The sequence below is a fragment of the Carassius auratus genome, unplaced genomic scaffold (genome assembly GCF_003368295.1).
Source record: "Carassius auratus strain Wakin unplaced genomic scaffold, ASM336829v1 scaf_tig00004584, whole genome shotgun sequence".
In the NCBI taxonomy this organism is placed as follows: Eukaryota; Metazoa; Chordata; class Actinopteri; order Cypriniformes; family Cyprinidae; genus Carassius; species Carassius auratus.
Genome location: NW_020523609.1, coordinates 50,126 through 75,000, shown reverse-complemented (window position 1 = coordinate 75,000; position 24,875 = coordinate 50,126). Strand labels below are relative to the sequence as shown.

General features: G+C 39.8%; 1 protein-coding gene across 1 annotated transcript in view; it reads left to right on the top strand.

Moving 5' to 3' along the window:
• LOC113070581 (dedicator of cytokinesis protein 3-like) overlaps positions 1 to 24,875 on the top strand; it is a 102,763-nt gene that overhangs the window by 44,421 nt on the left and 33,467 nt on the right. The window contains exons 3-4 of the mRNA XM_026243978.1: positions 2,422 to 2,462; positions 24,368 to 24,423. Coding sequence (XP_026099763.1) covers positions 2,422 to 2,462; positions 24,368 to 24,423 — 97 coding nt within the window. The remainder of the gene's footprint in view (positions 1 to 2,421; positions 2,463 to 24,367; positions 24,424 to 24,875) is intronic.

Genomic DNA, 24,875 nt, shown 5'->3' with positions numbered 1-24,875 from the left:
ATTCCAAATGTCCTTCCATTGGATAGTTAGTAAGACTTGATAAGACCTGCATATTACATTGTGGAGCATTGAAGAGTGTTTTTGTGGCTAGTACAATGAGTAATGAGTAGTATGGACAGAGCAATGTGCTAACATCCCACAGTGTACCTTATCAGTGACTAAGAAACACCCTGGCAATCATCCTGAACACCCTTGTGTCTGCATAACATGCACTCAAGGCAGCTAAGCAGCTGCATAGCAAAACCCTAGCAGACAATCATTAACAACTATTGGCATAGCAACATGCTAACATCACTCAAGACACTTAAGCAACTGCATAACAACACCCTGTCAACCACCCATAACTTATATTGGTATAGCAACATGTTTACATCACTCAAGAAACCTTAGCAACTGAATAGTAACACCCTGGCAACTACTCAGAACATCTATTGGCATAGCGAAATGCTAACATTACTCAAGACACCTTAGCAACTACATGGAAACCATCCAGAGCAGCAGAATTTTGGCATCGTGTCTGTGGCATTTTTCTTCAGAAAGGGATTGATATTAGTCAGGGCTGCTGTTGTTGCAGATTTATTTTTATTTTTTGTGCCATAATAGGTCTTTGCTAATAGCTAATGGTTTAGCTTTAGGGGAGACAGCGGTTATTTATGCTCTAATTAAGTGAGAAATTCTCAAGCAGAGGAAAGCCATGGAATAATTTTGTAGATGATGTGGCCAAGGCTAATTTTTTTTTCCAGACAAATATACAGTAGTGTGAGGAAAAAAGACAGAAATTGGAGAAGTACATATATAGATGTTTTTGCAGTATTAGGTGAAGCCTTTTCCTTGTAAATTAATTGGTAAACACTTTATTCATACTTTAATGTTATATTACAGTTTATTTGCAGTATTTGTTGTACCACCTTTAAATTATTTTATGTTTTTACCCCCAATCTTCATCAGTCGCGATGGTACATAAAATATAATATATATCTATCTATCTTGTTGCGGTGTTGTTTTCATTCATTAACTGAATAATTAACTTTTAAGGGTGCACGATAGATATCGGCCGATAATTAATGCGCATCTCGATAACTGGCTTTACTTTCACCCCTATTAACTTTATTTTGATAAAATCTTCAGACCTACTTTTTGCTATATGATGATTTACACAGTGAAGAAGTACAAAAATGTTATGTTTTCAAACAGGTTTCCTGAACACACCCCTAATTTGTTATTGTTCAGATAGTCCCACCCTAAATTCATTCCATTGGTTGATGTCTTGTTGCTAATGCTGATTAAACAAACAAGACAAGTTTTGAATTCGCCTCAGTGTTTATACTGTACTGGGAAATCAACCAATGGATGAAAGTATTTTATGACATCAAAAATGTTTGCTCTTTATCTTTATCATTAAAAAGTTAGTTTGAAAAGGTTATAAAAAGCTTTGCTTAGCAAGCAGTGTACTCCAGGCAACTATTTAGTTATGATTTAATATGTCATTATGTAGCCCTTTATGCGGCTAGCATTGCTAACAGCTGGCTTTCTTACTGTAATAATAAGGTGGCATACTGTGCAGAGTCTTGAGATTTGAATGTTTTGAGCTCGTTTATTATGGACTGAAGGCTTATTATGATGTTGGTGGGGTTCTGCAGCTGTGTGGCGAATATTTCTAAGATGTTTTGGACATCAGCTAGTAAAATTGATGGCCCAGACCTTAGTGTGCTATAAGTTCCAGTCTTTATGTTCCACCTCATCTAAAAGATATGGCCTTCAACACGGCATAGTTTCAGTGGAAATTCGATTCGATGCATTAGGGATGCAGTGAAGCACTTTTTCAGAGTCAAAAAGTCAAGTGTATGTGTGCATTCAGCAGTATGTTGACAAACGAACTGATATTTGGATATGTATTCCATGGGTGAACATTACAGATGTATAAAGCTACATGGGCCAGGACACCCACTTGAGTAAGATCCCCCCAAATACACTTTAAATTTACCTTTGATCATAGGGAGCGCTACATCTCAACACATTTAAGGAGTGCCTTTCATATTTCATCTGAACAGGTCTTTTTTGTTTGACACATTGTATACTGATGCTATAGAAGCCAATTGCTGCCACTTCCAATTTTTGCAATTCTGATTTTTTTTCTCAGAATTTAGAGATATGAACTCAAAATTCTGAGAAATGAAGTCAGAATTGCAACATATAAACTGGTAATTCAGATTTTGTTTTTCTCTGAATTGTGAGATATAAAAGCAATTAGCTTTATACATGATTTTTTTTTTTTTATCACGTTATTATATCACGTTATTTCTGTGATTATTTTTGTTTTTATGTCAGTCTTGATTAGTGGAAATGTCATATTATTATTATTATTATTCTTATTAGATTGTCAATGTTTCTCAATTAACATTTGTATTTTGTCTGTTACAGGATGGTACCGAGGATTTTCCACCAAGAAACCTTCAATCAAGGTAAGCTGATTCATTTTTCATACTCAGTAGCATGGATTTTACAATTCATCTGGTGGGCAGTTTGTTTCCTTGTTGATCTACAATGAATGACCCTCTTTGAATGTCAAGTAAACAACAGAGATCTACTGTTGAACCGTGGTTTTCCACTGGTAGGTCATGACCCATGCCTGTTTTGATACAGCCACGGGAAACGGAAAAATTGTGCTAAATGCAAATGATAAAATGCAACCATGTATTTTCTGCAGTTGTGTCTTTGACTTAATACAATAAAAGGAATAACTATTATTATAATAATAAAACTATAATAATAAATAAACTGACATCCCTGTATGATTTCACTGAATGAGGGACAGACGGACCGACAAAAAATGAAACCCTTACATGGCAACAGGTCTCTTGTTTACAGAGAAACTTCTATGTTTTTTTGTTGTTGTTTTTTTTCTGTTCTACAAAAATAAATCAATACATGCATTTTACAGTAATTGGCCTTTGACTGGTGGAAATATGTAGCAGTGATCTTTCTCAATTTTAGCAGCAAGGGACTCTCTCTACAGTGCTCTCTCAAAAGCAGCGTGGGCTATTGTTTCTACTGTTGTTAGGTAATGCTGCCTTTCTAAAATACGCCTAATGTAAAAGTGGTTGTGAATTCCGTTTCATGAAAAAAAAATATCAGAACGAATAGACAATAAAGGATCTAAGCGACAACAAAGCGAATAAGGTTTTATTCTAATACTGTCTAATTCCAGTTGCCAGATTTTAGTTGAACTGAATATCACTAAATGTTATCTCTAATGTAAAATTCCATTTGGATAAATAAGATTTTGGCTTTCAACTTTAATCTTAAAAAGGTTGAATTTTTTTTTTTAAGTTCATAAAACCATTCTCATGTAAATTCTCAAAATTATACAGCACCAACAACTTTCTTTACAGAACAAACTTCTGCGTAATTTGTTAGTACTGAGACTATAAGTTTATAGAAGAAATGTAATAAAATTTTCTGTAAAATGTTCATTAAACCATTTGAGTAAACGGACACATTAATTTAGATAATTAATTTGTTGTGTAAATTGTTCGTAAAAAACATTGTACTGCACATAAATAATTGCATCATTCAAAAAACAAATTGTCTGTAAAACCACTCATTTAAATTTATGTACCACACAATGCAGACAAATTTGTCAGCGTAAATTCCTGTGCAAATTGATCGCAAAAGCCTTTGTTGCGTAAATCGCTGCATTATGCAGTGCAAACACATGTTTACAAAACTAATTTCTGGGAGTAATTTTTTATAAAATTTAATTTTTCATATATTGTTGCATCATGAACATACAGTGTTATTTATTTACTTTATTTCACAATACCGTATTTTTCGGACTATAAGTCGCACCTGAGTTTAAGTCGCATCAGTCCAAAAATATGTCATGATGAGGAAAAAAAACATAAGTCGCACTGGACTATAAGTCGCATTTATTTAGAACCAAGAACCAAGAGAAAACATTACCGTCTACAGCCAGTAATGTTTTCTCTTGGTTCATGTCTCTTAGTTCATTGCTCTTGGTTCATGTCAAATTAAATTTGATAAATAAGTCGCACCCAACTATAAGTCGCTGGACCAGCCAAACTATGAAAAAAAAGTGCGACCTTTAGTCCGGGAAATACGGTAAATCATTTTGCCTGTAGATGTGAATCTTATTCATTTCAGGAATAAGAAAGTTCTACAGCAGAATCATTTTTATTCAGTGTGTTCTTGACTCCACTGTGCTGGGTTTGGGGTTATCTGAGGACATGTATTGAAATATACTTCGACACTTCACTAAACAGTGTCGTCTATTTAAAAGTGGCACTGAGTAGCTAATATCCACTTCATAGAGAAGATTGTGCTTGTTATTCAGCTTTTCCTGACCTCACAAGCCAGGTTGAGGCAAGGACAGGGCGTCCTGCAAATATTCCTCCCAAAAGGCAGCTTTTCTCAGCATGAGAGGAGGAGGATGGAGCTTTAAAGAGACTTAGATCTTGTCCGCCGCAGCTGTTTTCTTCAGGGGCACAAACACACAAGCAGGTATTACTGTGGGTGCAGTGTTGCTGAAAATGGTCTATACTGCGGCAAAATTTCTTACGCTTCACTAGAATGTACTGGGAATCTCCCAATAAGACATCAGAGCTGTCTTAAGAAAACGTTCAGTTGTTGTAATACATTTCTTACAGTATAAAGTCAGTGTCAGTATCAAGTCTTATTACTGGACAGCGCTATTCAAATATATGTCACATCCTGCCGTATGTTGACAGATCCATATCCAGTAGCTGACATTTCCCAACAATTTTCTTTTGTGTGAGTAAAGTTCACCTAACAAAGGACAGCTGAAAAGTTTTATGCATACGGTGACCTTTACAGAACTATGGCTAGACTATGAAGAAGCCCTCATCCAAACCATCAAAGATAAAGAGCTTCAGGCAAAATGTTATAGAAATCATATGTAGGAATGAACAGGATTGTTCTTTTGATATGAACGCTTTGAATTCATGTTCTCGATATAACAGTCACCTGGCAGATACAATTAGGTTAGTTTTGTAAGAAAATAAATAAGTAAATAATTTATTTATTAGGGATGCACCAAAAGGAAGATTCTTGGCTGAAGCCGAACAAAATGAAACACTGGGACGAAGGACGAATACTGAATATGAACACAGCTTTTCACTTAAAAAAAAAGATTTAGCTTAGTAAAATCACATTTAGTCTACATATTCAAGATATACAGTAGATAGCATACGCATATCATATCTGTTTACTGAATGAATATGTTAAACTCGCTGTGAACTTATAAATGCAGCCATTGCGAATAAAGCTGATTTTGGCCATCAGTTAGATGCAGGTTTTCCACGCCACATGCCAGTTGACACTTTACTGGAGGTGAGAATCCATAGGATTGCCTTTGTGTTCACTGTGTGTGTGCACCTCTTGCCATGTGGCAAGACCTCAAAGTGCCCGTTGGAGGTGCCCGTGATGCCCACCTTATGCAGAGTCCCGAGCAGTGCACTCCACGGCCAGTCCTTGTTAATCTTCTGTAGAGGTGACTCTGGGCTGGCACCTGTTCCTAAATTCATGTGCCAAGCCTGCGCTGTGAGAACCACAGGGTTGTACTCGCAGTGTGAATGAGGTGGGAAACTTGTGCGAAGAAAGCTTGCCACACAAACTGCTTAGAAATCCTGCTCACAGTATTTCTCCCTTAAAAAAAAAAAGAGTCACATGAAGTGTGAAACTCAAATTCCCCATGATGGGACTAATTTGAAACATAAAGTAAAATTGGTTTGTAATTAAATTGTTCTTAAAACTATTCTTGCATAAATTGTTGCATCGTACAGCGCTAACAAATTTGAGCGCAGAAGCAATTTTGGTGTAAATTGTAAAGTTTGGAAAACTATTTTTAAATAAACTGCCTTTCTGTGAAGCAAAGATATGAATTTTGATTTAAAATGTTGCATCACGCAGTGTTAACATTTGTTTACAGAATGAATCTTGGTGTAAATTGTAAAGTTTGTAAGACTATTATTACGTCAACTTGTTTTGTAGCACAAATATAAGTTTTGGCTTAAATGATTCATGAAACCATAATACAGCATTAAAACACATTTGTTTACAGAATTTCTTTTGGTGCAAATTATGAATTGCATAAAACAATCTCGTTGGGAATAACACAGACTTAAATTTATAGATATGTTTTACATCACTTGTTTACATAACAAATTTATTGTAGTCTAGCAGGGATGGACATTTAAGTTTAAGTTGTTCAAAAATATTCTGCAATGCAGGTGTAAAGTGCAAAGTTCTTAAATGTATTCTTGTGTAAACTGACTTCAAATATGAATTTTGGTATAAATTGTGAAGTTTGTCAAATTATACCTACAGAATAAGTATTCTTAGGTAAACCGTGCTCTGTAACACATATAAATTTGAACTATTCTTATGTAAATTTTTGCTTTATGCACTGTTAAACATTATTTTACAGAACAAATTTTGTTGTTAATTGTAAAGTTGTAAAACTATTCTTATGTGAACTTTCTTGTTCTTTAGCACAAATATGAATTTTGGTTTAAACTGTTCATAATCTTGTTGTGCAGAACACACATTATTTTGCTTATTCACAAAACCATATTTACGTCAGCTATTTTTCACCATTAGTTTACATAACAAATTTCTGCTTTAAATATTGGCAATCAAATTTTGGTGTAAATTTTACAGTTTGGTAAAGTATTCTTAGGTAAACCGTCTCGTTGTCTAGTACAAATATACATTTTGGTTTAAATTGTTCAGAAAGCCATTCTTCCGTACATTGTTGCATCATGCAGCATTTAAACATTTGTTTAAAAAACAAATTTTGCTGTAAATTGTAAAGTTTGTAAAACAATTCTTATGCTGTGTTCACACCAAACGCGAATAGAGCGTCAAATTCGCGTCTACCGCGTCTAGTTTGCCGCTTGACCATTTTGAGATCATTCGCTTCATTCGCGCGAGTAATTCGCTTCATTCGCGCGTGGAATTAACTTCACAACAGACGCGAATTCGCGTCATGGGGGGGCTTCTGCCAGCTGAGTTCATGCAGCACTTTCAACCGCCATTTTTATTCGGATAATTTTCAAAATATTACTGTTACTGTGTCATGAAATGTAGTTTTAAAAGTATTTCAGGCGAGAATGTAGTTGTTTTAAACTCAGATATGTGGTTTATTTATAATGACAGCGTCTATTTAAAAAAATGTGTTTCGCCGATCTCGGAGATGAGCTCCATGCGACCAGCGGGAGCTCCGTCATCATGTATCCGCCGAGAGCAGCCTCGGCTCGGCTAGACCTTCTGACATTTGCCGCTGGCTCTGATGTCTCTTTAGTGGTTCAAGATAAAATATAATTCGTTTGGGGTAAAATGAAACGTTTCTTATCAATTGGCCTTTATTCAATGTATTTATTAATATGTTTTTTATATACATATATGTCCTTTTTATTCCTGTCTCTATAGAAATATGTACTTTTGTCATATAGCTCCGGTTGACTGCTCACTGACAACATCTGTCGTTCCTCCTTGTTGAATGAGTGGAGAAGGGTATTCCTGCACAACCGGAGACTGCAGGAACATACTGTTGAATGAGTGACTCCTAGCAGGCTCCTGATTGGTTAACGCGGCGCGAATTGACGCCAATGTTGAAATTTTTCAACTCGGGCGGCAGACGCGAATTCGCGTCAAACGCTAAATGCACAAAAAGCACCTTCGCGCTTAACTAGCGAACTAGACGCGCGAATGAGGCGAATTCGCGTCTTCCGCGCCGCGCTTAACGCCCCATTCGCGCCGCGAGACCTCCAGACGCGCGTAAACGCGCCTTTGCATTGACTTAACATTGAAATCATTCGCGCCAGACGCTCTATTCGCGTTTGGTGTGAACACAGCATTACAAAATTGTCACACAAATACAAACTTAAACCATTCTTATGCAAATTGTTGCATCATGCAGCATGAAAAACTTTTTTTTTTTTTACAAAATGTAGGTGTAACTTGTAATGTGTGTAAAACTATTCTTATTTATACCATTTAGCAGCAACAAAAGTGTAACACTGTGTTTATTTTTATTTCTTTTATAAAACTAATGCAAACATCATTCAGATGAGTAAAAAAAAATCTGCGATGAAATACAGCATATCACAGGTGCTGTCAAGTAAACTTTAGTTGCTTTTAACCCAGAATATTCATATTAAGTCCATTATAAATATGTTCCTTATACTTTGCTCTACACAGTTCTTTACAGAGGTGTTTGAGCGCTGCTCTGTCCTGTGAGTGTTTGCATGGTGAGTAAGTGATCATTTGTTTGGCTTTGGTCTGCCCTCACTGTTTTAAATCTCTTTGCCTCTCTCCTTCGATCAATTATTTTCATCAGAAATGTTTCACCCACTCTGGTCTGCCTACACACTGATACCCCAGAGTCCACAGGGGAGCGTCAGGAATCTGTCTCGAACCTCTTTGTGCTGATGTACATAAATGAGAGTAGAGAGAAAGAGAGCAAGAATTTAACTTGAGAAGGGTTCAAATCAGTTAATCACAGACGGATTTGTTTGCCATTATTTATGGATTTGTTCATCAGAGAGTAATACAGAGAAGTAAATACTAGATGATTCAGAAGTCAGATCGAATCGCCAGTCTCATTTATAAGGCTTATGCTGCCTTACGGCATTTGATAAATAACCATTAAATCAATAGATAAAACATAAATAGGCATTACAAAACTGAGAGAGACATTATGTGCCCATTTCTTTTATTTTGCTTTATTTGTGTACTTTTGACAAGTTATGGTGCAAAACATTTGTAATATATTTAAATCCATCATAGCATTTAGAATTTTTGCAAGCCAGTTTTATCCGAAGTGCTCAAGGTATACATTAGATCAGTTCATGCATTTCCTGGGAGTTGAACCAATGACCTTGTTGTTGCTATATAATTGTGATGGCGTCTAACGTTAATTCAGTTTGAATGCTGCCCGACCGCACATCATCTGGTGAAAGACATATTTAACTGTCTTAAAGACAAGAAAACAAACAGCCTGCAAGATTAGCACAGACAGCACACAAAGAGCCAAACAATATGGGCGCCTTTGACTGACATGTGGGTGAAGATTTCTGAATGCCTGTGTAGTTGGTTCTTGACTGAAAGTATTGAACAAATAGACAAAACACATTTGCGATATAATGACAGCTTTTCCAACGCATTTTGTCCGAGAAATAATCCTTTTTTTTATCTTTTGCTAAATTACACAGTTTTCATTCACATGCTGCAATTATGTCAGTTTTCTCTATTGTGCAAACTCTGTGACAAAAGATGGAGTGTGGGAAGTGTTTATTTGTAATCTTGGATTACTTGGAAACTCTTTAAAATTGAGTAAGAAACTGAGGAGAAATAAATGGCACTCCGAATGGAACTGAAGGCAAGCCATATGCACCTACAGACATCTCTTGTATTTGTTTGTATGCTACTGTTAAAAAGATTTGAAAAGAGGTCTCATGATCAACAAAGTTGCATTTAAAAAAAAAAAAAATAGAATAATTATTATTACATGCATAGATAATAAACAGTACTGTGCTGATCTATTTGTTGATCAGTCATAAGCATTTGATTCTGTAGATCACAAAATCCTATTGCACAGACTTAGTTGCTTGGGTTTTAGTAAAATTATTCTAAATTGGTTCAATAATTATCTGAAAGAAAGAATGCAATGTGTCTCAGCTGAACATGTATTTTCTACAGAATTAAAAATAAATATAGGCGTCCCACAGGGATCTATTTTAGCTCCGGTTTTATTTTCACTTTATATAAATGACCCAGGTCAAAGAGATAAACACGGCAACAATATATTTAGATGCCGATGACACATGTATTTATACAGTTGAACTATTTGAATTGTTAAAACTGAAATTGGTTTTAAATGCTTACAAAACCAAATGTATGGTATTTACTCGTAGTCATACCAAAAAATGGTTCCACCTATTCTAACCTTGGAAGGAAACTATTGAAAAAGTAAATGGGTATAAATACTTGGGCTTATGGCTTAATGAATGGTTAGGTTTTAATATTCATATTGAAAATCTTTTTAAAAATCTCAGACCTAAATTGGGTTTTCTTTTTCGTATTAAGTGCTTTCCTTTTGAAGCAACAAACAAAAAGTTTTTTTTTTTTCTTTCAGTGTTGACTAAATTGATGTAGTTTAAATGCATGCAAATTTGTCCTTACTAAGGAAGTTGGATAGTATATATCATGCTGCAATATGATTTTTAACAAATACATCTTCACATTCCCATCACTGTACTTTGTACAAAATAGTTGGTTGGTCATCCTTGAACCAAAGCAGAAAAATGCATATGTTATTATTTACTGTCAAAGGCATTATAAGCTAAACTGCCAGCTAATATTTGCAATCTTTTATCATATCAAACTTGTAATAATAGTACTAAAAACTCTTAGAAATTAGAAATTTTGCTATGAAATTGTATACAGTGTCATTTTGTATACTCAAGCTTTTAGATCTATTTTACTATTGTTTCTGATTCAAACGCATCATTTGTGATTATTTATGGTACAAGTGGTTCATTTTCTTTTAAGTACATAGTTGCACAGCATTTTTCTCACGTTTTCAAATGCTTCGTTACTTTGAATCAAATTCTATAATGTTGTAAAGTTGATTTGATTCATTATTTAGAACTGTTTGCAGAGAAAAAAAACTACACCACTGACAAGGCAGGTTTTTAGACTTTCCATACTGAAATCTGGGACGTTCTTTTGCACAGAGTGAGAGTTTCTATTCCAGAATCCAGGCCACAGTGGGCTGTGTCTCTGGAGAGAAATTCCTGCCGATTAGACCAGATCATTACTCCTTATGGCAGAGGCAAACACAACCTGCACCAGACAAGGAGAGAGGTCAAGAGGGGTGACAGAGGGGAGAGAGTCTGTCAGATGGCCCTTCACACAAAACCTGCTTTTTATCAAGATGAATAAGAGCAGTGAAAGATAGCTTTGTTACCTAGACATATTTAAACCTGACATATTGATATCTCTGCCTTGTCAACGACTTTCTAAAAGCATCTCTAGTGGTCAGACAGATCTTGATTTCCTGTAGCTTTTTTTAGCTGTTAGGCTATTTCCAGTTCCTTCAGTTTTAATATATTTTGGAATACATACACTACGTATGTATACACACACATAAAGTAGGCTGCAAATATATAGGTACTGTGCTAGTTAGGATGATTAGCTAAACGAGTTACACCTGTGCCAAATTGGTTGATTAGCTGATCGTGCTCCTCACTAACCTTGTCAATAAAACATCATTTATGTAAACAAAAACTTTTATGTTGGATGCAATTAATCACTATTAATAATTCGACAGCTCCTATATATCATTTTTCTCCAAATGCAGACATTTTAGGAAGTGATTTTATGGCGGTTTTATTGACCCGTCATTCAGAAGTCAGTATTAATGAATGTCAGAAGCGATGCACAGTGGGATAGTCAGCTTTCAGAGGCTTTTAATTATTTACATGCCTGCTAAAGCTGGGAAGCTTGATGCTGTCTGGCTCTCGAAGGTCTGCTGAAAACTGCACGTTAACCTTCATCACCATACATGTTTGGGAAGTTAGAAAGCAGCTTAATCCAGCTCATTAAAATCATATTTTCCCCAAAATTAATACTCTGCATATGCCAAATGTGAGTACAAATTGGCATAGATGTGTTCGTTAGTAGGTTTTTTCTTTCTGCAATGTTGAGACACAGACGTGGAAAATTCCTCGCGTTGAGCTGCCAAAACAAAATATGAGACGCGAAATTGTCAGAGACATTAACATATGTATAAACATTATAAAATGCTACTTATGTTCTGAAATAAATACAGTGTTTACTGTAATGTAGGGCATGATTTCATTTTATTGGATTGAGAATAGTGCTATGATATAAATATTTAATATAATTTTCAGCAGAAAAGTTATTTAGTAGCCAGGCAAAGTTATTACGTTTTGATGAAACATTATGAAAACATTCTTGGGGATAACATGGACTGATAAATCAGGGGCATGGATACCTGGGACATTTATTAGGAAAATAAAGAGTCAAGTTTGATTTCTTTAAGCAAACAAATACTTGTGTCATCATGAGCACAATTGCTGCCAGGAGTGATTTTAACGTGTAGAAGCTGCTCGCTATCTTTCTTTCCCTCGTTGGCTTCGCTCTTTGTCCGCTTGCAGCAGGATTGCTATTCTTATTTGGCTCAGCGTTGACCTTTTCTGCTAAACAAGCATTAGGCTGCTGGGAGTGAGGTAAAGGAAGCACACTCGTCTTTTTTTAGTCCTCTAACTGAGAGCAGAGCTGTTAGTTACAGGTCAAGCGATACTATACAGCTCACCTGGTGGAAGATAGTCACTGTCACAGTTAGATAAACTCAGATGCACCACTTGCCAGGATATATGTGTACGAAGTGTATGTTTGAAAGGTGGATGTTATGTCTATCAGAACATTTCAGTAACTTTTAAGCAATAGGTATTTAAGACCTAACTACACTTCGATTTTTATGCATACACAAGGGTTTGTGTAAAGTGCAAGTGATGCACCCCCGTTTTTTTCTAGGTCGTACATGCACATTGAATTTGTTTTGCACTAATCAGTTGATCCACTAGGTGGCAACACTGGCCTGGGCCAAAAAAAAAAAAAAAAAAAACTAAAGAGAATCAAGAACCACAACAACAACAAAATCTCTGAGAATGCAACAACAACAACAACAACAGACGCTTGCATTGACAAGCGCATGTGAGGGGGTTTTGAGAGAGCCACAACTTTGGTTTAAATGAGTATAAAGATATTTTATTGACCATAACTTCTGGAGTAAAATTGCGCAGGAAATGGACAAAAGGGAACTTTCTAGAGCGTGTGTGTCGACCACCTGCTTTTATGCATGCTATCAAATGGATTGTATTTTTAAAGGCTATGCATTCAACTGTACACATACTTTAGCGTACGCATACAAAAACAGTATACTTTGGGGTTTTAGACGACAATCAAGAGCCTATGCTATAAGTAATTACAGCTAGGAGGCCATTTTGAGAAAATTTGAGGACTTTAGAACTAAGTATTTTTAAAACTAGCAGCATATATTATAGGATTAATAAAATGCAGATTAAGTGTACTTAAAAAGTGCACTTTGTAATCGTCAAATTTGTACTTTTTAAGTGCATTTTAAGTAATTCTTTAAAAAACTGCACTTATTTTGACTAACATACTAAAGTACTTCATTATAACGTAACTGTACTGTGTTAATTGTTCATTTGAATATTATCCTCCAAACATTTAGAGAATTATTTTTAGCAAAAAAATAAATAATAATAAATTGACTGTTTCACTGCTCTGAGAAACAACCAATAATATCGATGACTCATCCTGCACTACACTGATTATTGTCCAGTCAGATGTTTGCTAGAGTTAGAATTCCCCTCCCACTGCCAGCATATGTTTTATGAAAATGAGTGTTATTATTTTACACAATTTTGCATCTCAAGTTAATGTTATTTTAGTTAGTGACCAGCTAACTAACTTTAGTTCACGTGCTAGTTAGTATGCTAGTTTGTGTTACAACCACATTTTTGTAGTGAGTCTTGTTGTTTTATACTTTCATTCTTTATTTCAGTCAAAAATGTGTGTTTAATAATTGAAAGTTAAGTCTTGTTTTGAGTATTTGAGGAAACTTAAAAGTAGTATTAAAAACGTATAGTATTTTCTTTAAATAAATAAATAAACACATTAAATTGATAACATTTATTTAATGTTGCATATATTATATTATATTATATTATATTATATTATATTATATTATATTATATTATATTATATTAGATTATATTATATTAGATTAGATTAGATTATTGAGTCTTTGTGTGTGTGTGTGTGTGTGTGTGTGTGTGTGTGCGTGTGTGTGTGTGTGTGTGTCTGTAATTTAACTACAGTATGTTTCAATTCAGGTTTTATCGCTGTCCTCTAAACAGTTTCTTGCTGACTCAGCTGTCATCGTTCCTGTCCTTCATGACACATGCTACTTTATTTCCATCACTTGGATCTGGTGCTTAGGATAAAAGTGATCAAATAAACTGCTGGCTTCAGGCACACGCACACACACACGCACACACTGATAGCATGAGTTTCAACAGATGGAGATAATGTGTACACACACACAAGCACATCTGTGCTGCCTCAGGCCTACAATAACATCTCCTTCAGTTCAGCTCATATAGAGCGGCTTTATTATCTGCTTCCTAAATGGATGCTGAGTGTGACAGAATGACAATGCTTCTGTGATTCATACGCAGTCTGGAAATGCCACACACCACGCCTTCAGCTTCAATTAATGATCAAACCATAGTCGTCTTTAAGTTTGTTTGTTTTTTTATTATTCTTTTTGTTAAGTTTCTGTGTCCTGTTTTGATTTACAAAGTACTTTTTAGCATTAAGATAAATCTCATAACATTTGAAGAACATGTCTGGGGCATAAATCAAGTTAATTGTGGCTATTATATTGCTATTATATTATGTACACTACAGTCAGCATTTGAAGTGGTCCAAAACCTTTCATCAAAACTGTCCTAAAAAAGAAATGTGGTCTTGTCTTCTTATCAAAGCACAATTAAACTACATGTATGCAATGTCGTTTTCAGTTAAGTCATGAAGTTACCAAAAAGGTGATTAAAGCTGCTATAAAACTACATACATGTAGTATGTCATATATATATATGAGTCACATTAAGGAACATGTCTCTGAAATGGTTTTCAAAACTGTCCTGGAGCAGCCCAGCACTGTCTCCCTCTTCTAACACATCCGGTTCAACTCCTCAGTTCATTATTAGAGACTTTAAGACCTGAAGTGGGTCAGAAAAGGTGAAAAGAGTTGAGAGAAAATGTGATGTGTGTCAGATCTGCATCATGTTCAGTAGCGGCAGCTCTTAAAGTAATAGCAGCCAAAACAAGCTAATAAACAGCTGCTGTTCTGTCTGTTCATCAAAGAAAGGGGAAAAAAAGGAAATCAATAACCTTTATAGCTTTAAGTATTCATCTGTATTTAGTTTAGAATTGAGTGTTTGATAACTTATTTTTTTTTGTATATTTCTGCTGAGGGGCACAGGTAGCTAGATGCAACATTTATTATGATGGGTTTATGTGAAGATTTTTTATGTTAACTTAAATTGGAGTTATTTTTAAAGTCTATTAAAAGTTACAATGGATATCTCTTAATTTCAATGTAATGCTATTTTTATTTTTTTTTTATTTTTTTAAGGGAATGAGTATTAATTGGTATCAGTGATACTGGCCTATCGTCATATAAAATATGGCATTAAACAAATATAAAAATATACTGTCTTTATGTTGTTTGTACATTAATTTGAAGATTGAATGTGAAAGTATTGCAATATAAACGTATTTTTAAAAACTTTAATGTTGGGTGGGATTAATTGCAATTAATTTCAGAAATAAGTATGATTAATTAGATAATTAGATAGACAGCATTAATAAATACACACATATACAGTATATATTTTGAAAACATTTACATGTATATACATTAATATATTTATATATTTTATATTATCTTTAAATATATTATATAAACAACATATATTTCTTAAATGTTTCGGGTCAAAGATTTGTTGAATTATTTTAAGGCTTGTTATTAGATTTTTTTTTTTTATAATAATAAAGCAAAATTTAAACTGTCATTACGTAACAGAACAAAATCTCATCATGTTTATGTGAAACATATAAATTCTAAAATATTTCAGTCATAAAGGATAATGGTTATAATTGTTGTGCTGCCTTTTATCATTGTAATCTTTTAAATGAAATGCAATTAAAAAAAATTACTATCATGGTTTTATATAGTTAATACATTTTACGAAAATTAAATTGTGCTATATTTTATGATTTAGCATTTTTATGACAGTTAAGAACATTTTACATTGTCCTTAATGCATCATAATCTTATCATTTTAATAAAAAAAAAAAAAAAAAAAAAAATATATATATATATATATATATATATATATATATATATATATATATCGTCTCGGTTACGTACGTAACCCTCGTTCCCTGATGGAGGGAACGGAGACGTTATGTCGACCGACAAATGGGGTCTCACTTGGGAGGCCAATCATCTCTGATTTTAAGAGAAAACGCCAATGAAATTGGCAAGTGGATTAACACACCTGAGCCACTCCCCGTGCCAGCGGGTATAAATAGGGCGACAGGTGCATCCACTCATTAGGTTTTACGCTGAGGAGCCGAGAACGTGTCCCGGCAACAGCGAATGGTTCAAGGTTGTGGCATGGGGACATAACGTCTCCGTTCCCTCCATCAGGGAACGAGGGTTACGTATGTAACCGAGACGTTCCCTATCTGTCGGTCACTACGAGTTATGTCGACCGACAAATGGGGTCCTATGGAAAACGCCATAACCTGAACCTCGTCACAACCCTGAGGCGCTGCAATTGTTGACAAGCCTTGGCGTGCCACAAAAGCTACGCTTAAGGTCGTAACCTTCCCAAAGCCCCAGCGCAAATTCACTGACCTTGGTACCGAAGGGGCCAAAGGGTGAGTACATCGCTGCTGGAGAAGGCCATGCTGCTGTTCCGCCCACATAAAGTAAATGGAAGGGATTTCAACCTTCAGTGAAAGATTGCTTCAAATCTTCCCTATTTGTTCTTTCAGCTGGCAAGACAATGGGGAAGCGAGCCTTTAGGAAAGGTCGCTACGGAGACCACATCCTACCCGTAGGGAGGTGACATGTGGATATACCGATATGGACTGACCCAGGGGGCAGTACTACATATGGAAAGGGTCTCTGAGGCAGGTCCTACCTTGGAGTAGGGATGGAACGGCTGCCAGAAGAGACCGACAGAGCGATCTGTCAAGGGAAGACACGGGTTTGCCAAGAGGGAAACCTTACCGTGGAAGAATACACATATGGGATTACCCGCAGGGAACCCAGCCATATGGACACCTAGCCCAGTACAGGGGCTGACCGGCTCCGGGCATGCTAACGCCAGTACTGGGCCTGGCGACAGACTGCTCCGCCAAGTCTGACGCCGAGGGTGCTGGAGGATGCTCGACCAGGGTACGCCAACCGGGGAACTCTACTGGGAGAAGAAGGCGCTCACATCCCCGTGTTAGGGGGAATGGCGCAGCAAGCGAGACACCCAGCCAGCCCTTCCCGCCAATTACCTGTTACCCAACACACGGGAGGAAACTGGCTCTACACGGAGGTTGTAAAACCTTGCAAAGGTGTTAGGTGTCGCCCAGCCCGCAGCTCGACAAACGTCTGCCAGAGAGGCGCCGTGCGCCAACGCATAGGAGGAGGCCACACTCCGTGTGGAGTGGGCCCTCACCCCCAGGGGGCACGGCTCGCCTTGGGAATGGTAAGCCAAGGCGATGGCGTCCACTATCCAGTGGGCCAACCTCTGCTTAGAGACAGCCTTCCCCTTCTGCTGACCTCCAAAGCAGACCAGGAGCTGCTCAGAGCTTCTGAAGCTCTGGGTGCGGTCCAGGTATATGCGAAGCGCTCTTACGGGACACAGCAACGACAAGGCTGGATCTGCCTCCTCCAGGGGCAGCGCTTGCAGGTTCACCACCTGGTCTCGGAAGGGAGTGGTGGGAACCTTGGGCACGTATCCAGGCCGGGGTCTCAGGACAACGTGAGAGTAGGCCGGCCCGAACACAAGGCACTCTTCACTTACCGAAAATGCTTGGAGGTCCCCGACCCTCTTGATGGAAGTGAGCGCGATCAGGAGCGCTGTCTTGAGAGACAGGAACTTCAGCTCAACCGAATCCAGCGGCTCAAAGGGACCCCTCTGAAGTCCCGCCAGGACAATAGAGAGGTCCCAGGAGGGAATCAGGGGTGTCCTAGGAGGATGTAACCTTCTGGCACCCCTCAGGAACCTAACGATCAGGTCATGCCTCCCCAGGGACCGGCCGTCCACTGCATCGTGATGTGCTGCAATGGCAGCCACATACACCTTCAGGGTGGAGGGTGACAGCCCACGCTCCAGCCTACCTTGCAGGAAAGAAAGCACGACTCTGACCGGGCATCTCCGGGGGTCTTCTCGGTGAGAAGAACACCAATTCGTGAACAGACTCCACTTCAGAGCATAGGCCTGCCTCGTAGAAGGGGCTCTAGCCTGAGTGATAGTGTCTACCACTGCTGGGGGCAGATCACTTAGGTCTGCCGCGTCCCGTCTAGAAGCCACACGTGGAGGTTCCAGAGATCTGGACGCGGGTGCCAAATGGTGCCAAGCCCCTGAGAGAGAAGGTCTCTCCTCAGGGGGATGCGCCAGGGAGGGGCTGTCACGAGGAGCATGAGTTCCGAAAACCAGGTCCGGGTGGGCCAGTAAGGCGCAACCAACAGGACCTGTTCCTCGTCCTCCCTGACCTTGCACAGTGTCTGTGCGAGCAGGCTCACTGGGGGAAACGCATACTTGCGTAAAGCCCGAGGCCAGCTGTGTGCCAGTGCATCTGTGCCCAGGGGGGCCTGGGACAGGGAATAGTACAGCTGGCAGTGGGAGGACTCGTGGGAAGCAAACAGGTCTACCTGGGCTTCCCCGAATCGACTCCAAATCAGCTGGACCGTCTGGGGATGGAGTCGCCATTCCCCGGGGAAAGTGAGCTGTCGTGAGAGCGCGTCGGCTGCACGATTGAGCTCCCCCGGGATGTGGACAGCGCGCAGCGACTTGAGCCACGTCTGACTCCAGAGGAGGAGATGACGGGCGAGTTGAGACATGCGACGTGATCGTAACCCGCCTTGTCGGTTGATGTACGAAACAGCCGCAGTGTTGTCCGTGCGGACCAACACGTGCTTGTCCAGCACTAGCGGACGAAACCGTCGCAAAGCTAGATGCACTGCCAGCAACTCCAGGCAGTTGATGTGCCAAAGCAGTCGAGGTCCTGTCCAGGACCCTGAGGCTGCCTGCCCGTTGCATGTCGCGCCCCAGCCCGAGTTGGAGGCATCTGTTGTGACAACAACGTGCCGGGACACTTGTTCTAAGGGCACGCCGGCCCGTAGAAAGGCAAGGTCCGACCAAGGACTGAATAGGCGGCGACACATCAGTGTGATGGTGACACGATGTGTACCGCGGCGCCATGCCCATCTCGGGACTCGGGAGTGTAACCAGTGCTGAAGTGGTCTCATATGAAGCAACCCGAGCGGCGTGACTGCGGCTGCGGATGCCATATGCCCCAGGAGCCTCTGAAAGTGTTTCAGCGGTACCACTGTCCTGCCTCTGAAGGAACTCAGGCAGTTCAGCACTGAGTGGGCACGCTCGCTGGTGAGACGTGCCGTCATACTCACCGAGTCTAACTCCATACCGAGATAAGAGATTCTCTGCACAGGGGAGAGCTTGCTCTTCTCTCGGTTGACCTGAAGCCCCAACTGACTGAGGTGCCGAAGCACGAAGTCCCTGTGATCGCACAACTCTTCTCGGGACCGGGCCATAATGAGCCAGTCGTCGAGATAGTTGAGGATCCTGATGCCCACTTCCCAAAGTGGGGCAAGGGCGCCCTCCGCGACCTTCGTGAAGACACGGGGGGACAGGGAGAGCCCGAAGGGGAGGACCTTGTACTGCCATGCCTGACCCTCGAAAGCAAAGCGCAGGAACGGTCTGTGACGAGGGAGGATAGAGACATGAAAGTACGCGTCTTTCAGGTCGATCGCTGCAAACCAGTCCTGGGGCTGAACGCATTTGATAATGCGTTTCTGCGTCAACATCCTGAACGGGAGCTTGTGTAGGGCCCGATTCAAGACTCGCAGATCCAGGATAGGTCGAAGGCCACCGCTCTTTTTGGGCACGATGAAGTAAGGGCTGTAAAACCCCGTCCTCATCTCGGCTGGAGGGACCGGCTCGATTGCATCCTTCGCCAGGAGGACAGCAATCTCCTCGCGCAAGACAGGGGCGTCCTGGACTGCCACCGAAGTCTCGAGCACGCCATTGAACTTGGGGGGTCGCCGGGCGAATTGAATCGCATAGCCGAGTCGAACCATCCGGATGAGCCAGCGTGACGGGTTGGGCAGCGCAAGCCACGCTCCCAGATACCGTACAAGTGGCACCAAAGGGACAGTCGACATACCCGCAGTGGTGCAGCGATGGGGAGTCGTGCCGGAAGGCCCAGAAGGCACAGCGTCCTGGGTCATCGCAACCACACTCCTCGTGTTCCCGGAGGAACTGGCCAGAGACGCGTGGAGAGGCGTTGCGTCTCCGAACCGCGACCTCTTGGCCGCTGGCGAAAGGAGGCGTCGTGGGTGAGAGTGAGGAACCGTCCGGCCAGTGGCGGAACAAAACAAAACAGAAACTGAAGATTCTCCGCCCGGCCCTCCTCCGGGGGAAGGAGTGGCGCTGTCTTCGCCATCTCCTGAAGAGCAGTTCTCCGCATCTCCGAGTTGCCCGTGTCAGGGCCGCTTGGTCGACTTCTTGGAGGACTTCGCAGCCGGGAGTGACACGGGGGGCGCCGCTCTCCTGCGCGGGGCTCGACGCGCCGGCCTCGAAGAACTCTCAGCACGGGGCGGAGCTGCCGTAGAGGACGCAGGGGGGCGCCCACGGCGACGAGCAGGCTGAGGCGCTACCCGCGACGGAACGGTGGCAGCCGGAGAGACACGTCGGGGCAGGATGTGCTGGATGGCCTCAGTCTGCTTCTGTACCGCCGAGAACTGCTGGGCAAAGTCCTCGACAGTGTCGCCGAACAGGCCTGCCTGGGAGATGGGGGCGTCGAGAAAGCGCGCTTTGTCCATGTCCCTCATCTCAGCCAGGTTCAGCCAGAGATGCCGCTCCTGGACCACCAGCGTGGACATCGCCTTCCCGAGGGACCGCGCCGTGACCTTCGTTGCCCGTAAGGCGAAGTCGGTCGCCGTGCGCAGCTCCTGCATCAACCCCGGGTCGGTACCACCCTCGTGCATGGTTTTGAGTGCCTTGGCTTGGTGTACCTGCAGGATAGCCATGGCATGCAGGGCAGAGGCAGCTTGGCCCGCAGCACTGTAAGCCTTGGCAGCGAGTGCGGCCGTCAGCTTACAGGCCTTGGACGGGAGGCGCGGACGATTCCTCCAAGTGGCGGCGTTTTGTGGGCACAAGTGCACCGCAACCGCCCTCTCCACCTGGGGAACCTCTACGTACCCCCTGGCTGCCCCGCCATCGAGGGTGGTGAGGATGGAAGAGGGAGAAGAGCGGCTTCTGGCCGTGAAAGGGGCCGTCCACGACTTCGTCACCTCTTCATGCACCTCCGGGAAGAAAGGCAGACAACTGCAGACAACGCTCGTGACCGTCAACCGAAGACAGGAAACGACCGCATCCAGAAGGACACGGACGAAACGGCATCTTGAAAAAGACGCGAATCGTCCGTGATTTGCTCTTTTAGAACTGTCTCTTTTAGCCGAAGCGCCCAGGGGAATCGCCGACTCGCAGGGACACGGCTGTAATGCGCCGTCACACCGACCAGGAACAGTAGAACAAAACAAAGATGATGGCTTTGTAGAGGTTTCTTCATCCACTACTCGGCTCCGAAGCAAAAATCTAATGAGTGGATGCACCTGTCGCCCTATTTATACCCGCTGGCACGGGGAGTGGCTCAGGTGTGTTAATCCACTTGCCAATTTCATTGGCGTTTTCTCTTAAAATCAGAGATGATTGGCCTCCCAAGTGAGACCCCATTTGTCGGTCGACATAACTCGTAGTGACCGACAGATAGGGAAATATATATATATATATATATATATATATATATATATATATATATATATATATATATATATATATATATAAAAAATAATAGTAATAAAATATAAATAAATACATTATGTCCAAAAGCATAATGAATGGTAATGAAAATTTGGGGTTAAAATGATCTTTAAAAATAATATATATTAGATTTGTGGTGAAATCTGGGCTTTCTTCAGTTTGTATAATAATAAATTAAATATAAAAAATTTAATAATAAATGTGTGAATTCTTCAAACATGTATAATTGATTAGCTCTCAAACAACAGGAGGTCTTCATGTATGACTGAAAGCAGCGGTTAGCGAGTGACCACCCATCTCATGAATAATAACATATGCCGGTTTGTCATCCGTGCACATGGAATCCTTCCTCCACAGATGGAGGTTTGTTCCAGAGCATTTGGTGTCCTCAATTACTAATTAATCCGACCTTTGAAAGCGAACAGCGCAGAAAATTAGGCAACAACTGTACGTGGCAAGAAGCTCCACCATCTGGATTCTTCAGCTGAGATGTTTGTGTGGGATGTTCTTGCTTTGTGCTTCATTTTTCTAAAGCCACTTGTGTGATTAATTATGTTTTGTAGACGCCCTAAATCCCTCCAACTGATCTCTTTTAAAGTTGAGAGCTTTGCAGCGTTTGACTGAAATGAAATAAATTGCTGTTGAGATTTGAAAGTATTCTTCTCGATTGCAGTTATTGATTGAGAGGGTGGGAAAAGTGACTCATTTTTTGGTAAAGAATCAAATGTGTCTTAAGTTCAGTCATAAGGGTAATGTAGTTCAAGGCAGATAGTTAATGTAGTTTGTGGAGTTCAAGGTGTAAAACTCAAATCACAAGTGAGATCTCTTTATGAGAGCAATTTCTCAATGTGTACAGTATATCTGAGATGTCTCTCCTAAATGGCAATGATAATAAATAAAAAGTTAATGGAGACATTTTTTTATTCGGAAGTATTTAGCTTAGTAGACTTTGTCCTGAGAGAAAGATGATGGTAAAAAGACAATCTTTGAAGTCCTCTGATCAACATAATTTTTATGTCACAAAATAAAAAATAACATTATTCAGAGATCCCAGTGTGAATTGAAATATTTCTCATAAAATTGGTCCAGATTATCCTAATAATTCACACTGATTGTATAGCTTGGGAACCCTGGGAGTTTGATTGACAGGCGATCTGACCAATCAACACTGAACTTGCCAGTTTGTCTGATAAACAAACAGAACAGGAGAGTAGTTTAACATCGGTGGACTTTAACTTGAAAAACTGTGTATTGACATCTTTCCGCGGTTGAAAAGATATACCGTCTGATGTTCATTCATGTTTATTTTACTAGTTTTAGTGGAAGAGATGATTCAGCGATCTGTCACGCACATTAACAAGTCACAAAAATGTTTGAATTTCTTTAAAACATTTATTGTGTGAATAGTTAAATTTGCTTTTGGTGAACACAAATTGTCTTTCTATTTATAATGAACCTAAGAAATATTAAGAGAAAGGGATCTCTGATTTAATACACAAAAGGTCATAATTTTAACGGGAAGTACATTTTGCACATTTGTGATTACGGTAAAGAAACTTAAATATGTGTCGATGTAATGAAAACTGTTTGTTTGTTTCTTTTTTACAAATGTTTTTGTTCATGTAAAGAAAGTAATTGGGATCCAAAAAAAAAAACATTGAATCTCATTGTGTAGATGAAGAAAATAAAAACAAAAAAAGAAATACATCAACAACCAAACCTGTTTATTTATTTATTTTTTGACTACTTTTGTAACTACATATTCATGATTTTCATTTTTTCTGCAAAACACAAAATAAATATAAAAATATTAAATACATTTTTCAAAAATGTTTGTATCTATATAATAAAAGTCACTGGGGAGCAAAACAACATGGACATTTAATAGACCAGCAAAGTACAACAAAACATAAAACAAACCAAGAATCTAGAAACAACTTTTGTTTCTATAAAAAAAAAAAAAAAAAAAAAAAAAAAAAAAAAAAAAAAAAACACAAGAAACAAAACATTAGGGTTCAAAGTCTTTGGGGTTCAAAACAACATCAGAACACTTTGAATTTCATTCAAAACATGAAACAAAACCCAAAACATATGAGAAAGTCCATCAAACAACCAAAACAATGTCAACATTTATTCCATTTGTTTTAGACAGAGGAAATAAATCGTACAGTTTTGTAATGACACACAGATGAGTAAGTTACAGTCATTATTTTTGGCTGAACGATCTCTTTAAGTCCTAATGGTTCATATTCAGCTGTTCTTATTCCCACTGCACTCTCGACACCGATCAAGTTTGAGCAGTCTAAGAAACACAACTGATCTTCTCCAGAGGGACTTCTTGGGCTTCGACACGTCTAGTCGAGGAACCGAGAACTTCCTGAGGTCGATTCAGCCTCGAGCAATGTGAGCAAAACAAGCAGAGATTATGACATGATCTGCGTCCAGCAGGGTCGCTGGAATCGTCCTCCGCTTGCTCACATTCACAGAGATACGTTCACTCGCTCGCTCGCTCTCTTCATGGAGGCTTACAGTCGCAGAAAAACAGAGATGTAATGTTCTTCCCTTTTGTTTCGCAGGGGATCTTCCCAGCCGGCTACGTTCACTTGAAGAAGGCCGTCGTCACGAACAGGGGGTAAGTGTCTTTATTATGAATTACATCAAGCTGCTCCCTCCATACAGAACAAATGGTTTGGACGAGGAAAGGCAATGGGGAGAAAGAAGGATAGAAGAAATGTTTTATTTATTCATTAATCTCAATCCTCTGATTCCCTTTCTCCTCTCCTGCTGGCTCATGAGTTTCGTCACATGCCTGAAAGGCTGAGGTTTCATCTTTCTCTCATTTCTCTTTATCAAATATTAGCTTCAGATATGCAGCGTGGTGTGATGTGAGACCATCAGCTCCTGGGATTCAAAAGCTCCATGTATTTAATGTTTTTTGTAGGATCATTGATTTAATGGATAATCAGTGGGGTTTATATTTTCTTATGGGACATTTATATATTATACTTTAAATCTAAAAAGAATATAAAAAATTAAAGCTGTACTTGCAGATAATATAATATTAACTAAATAAAAGTGCACTTA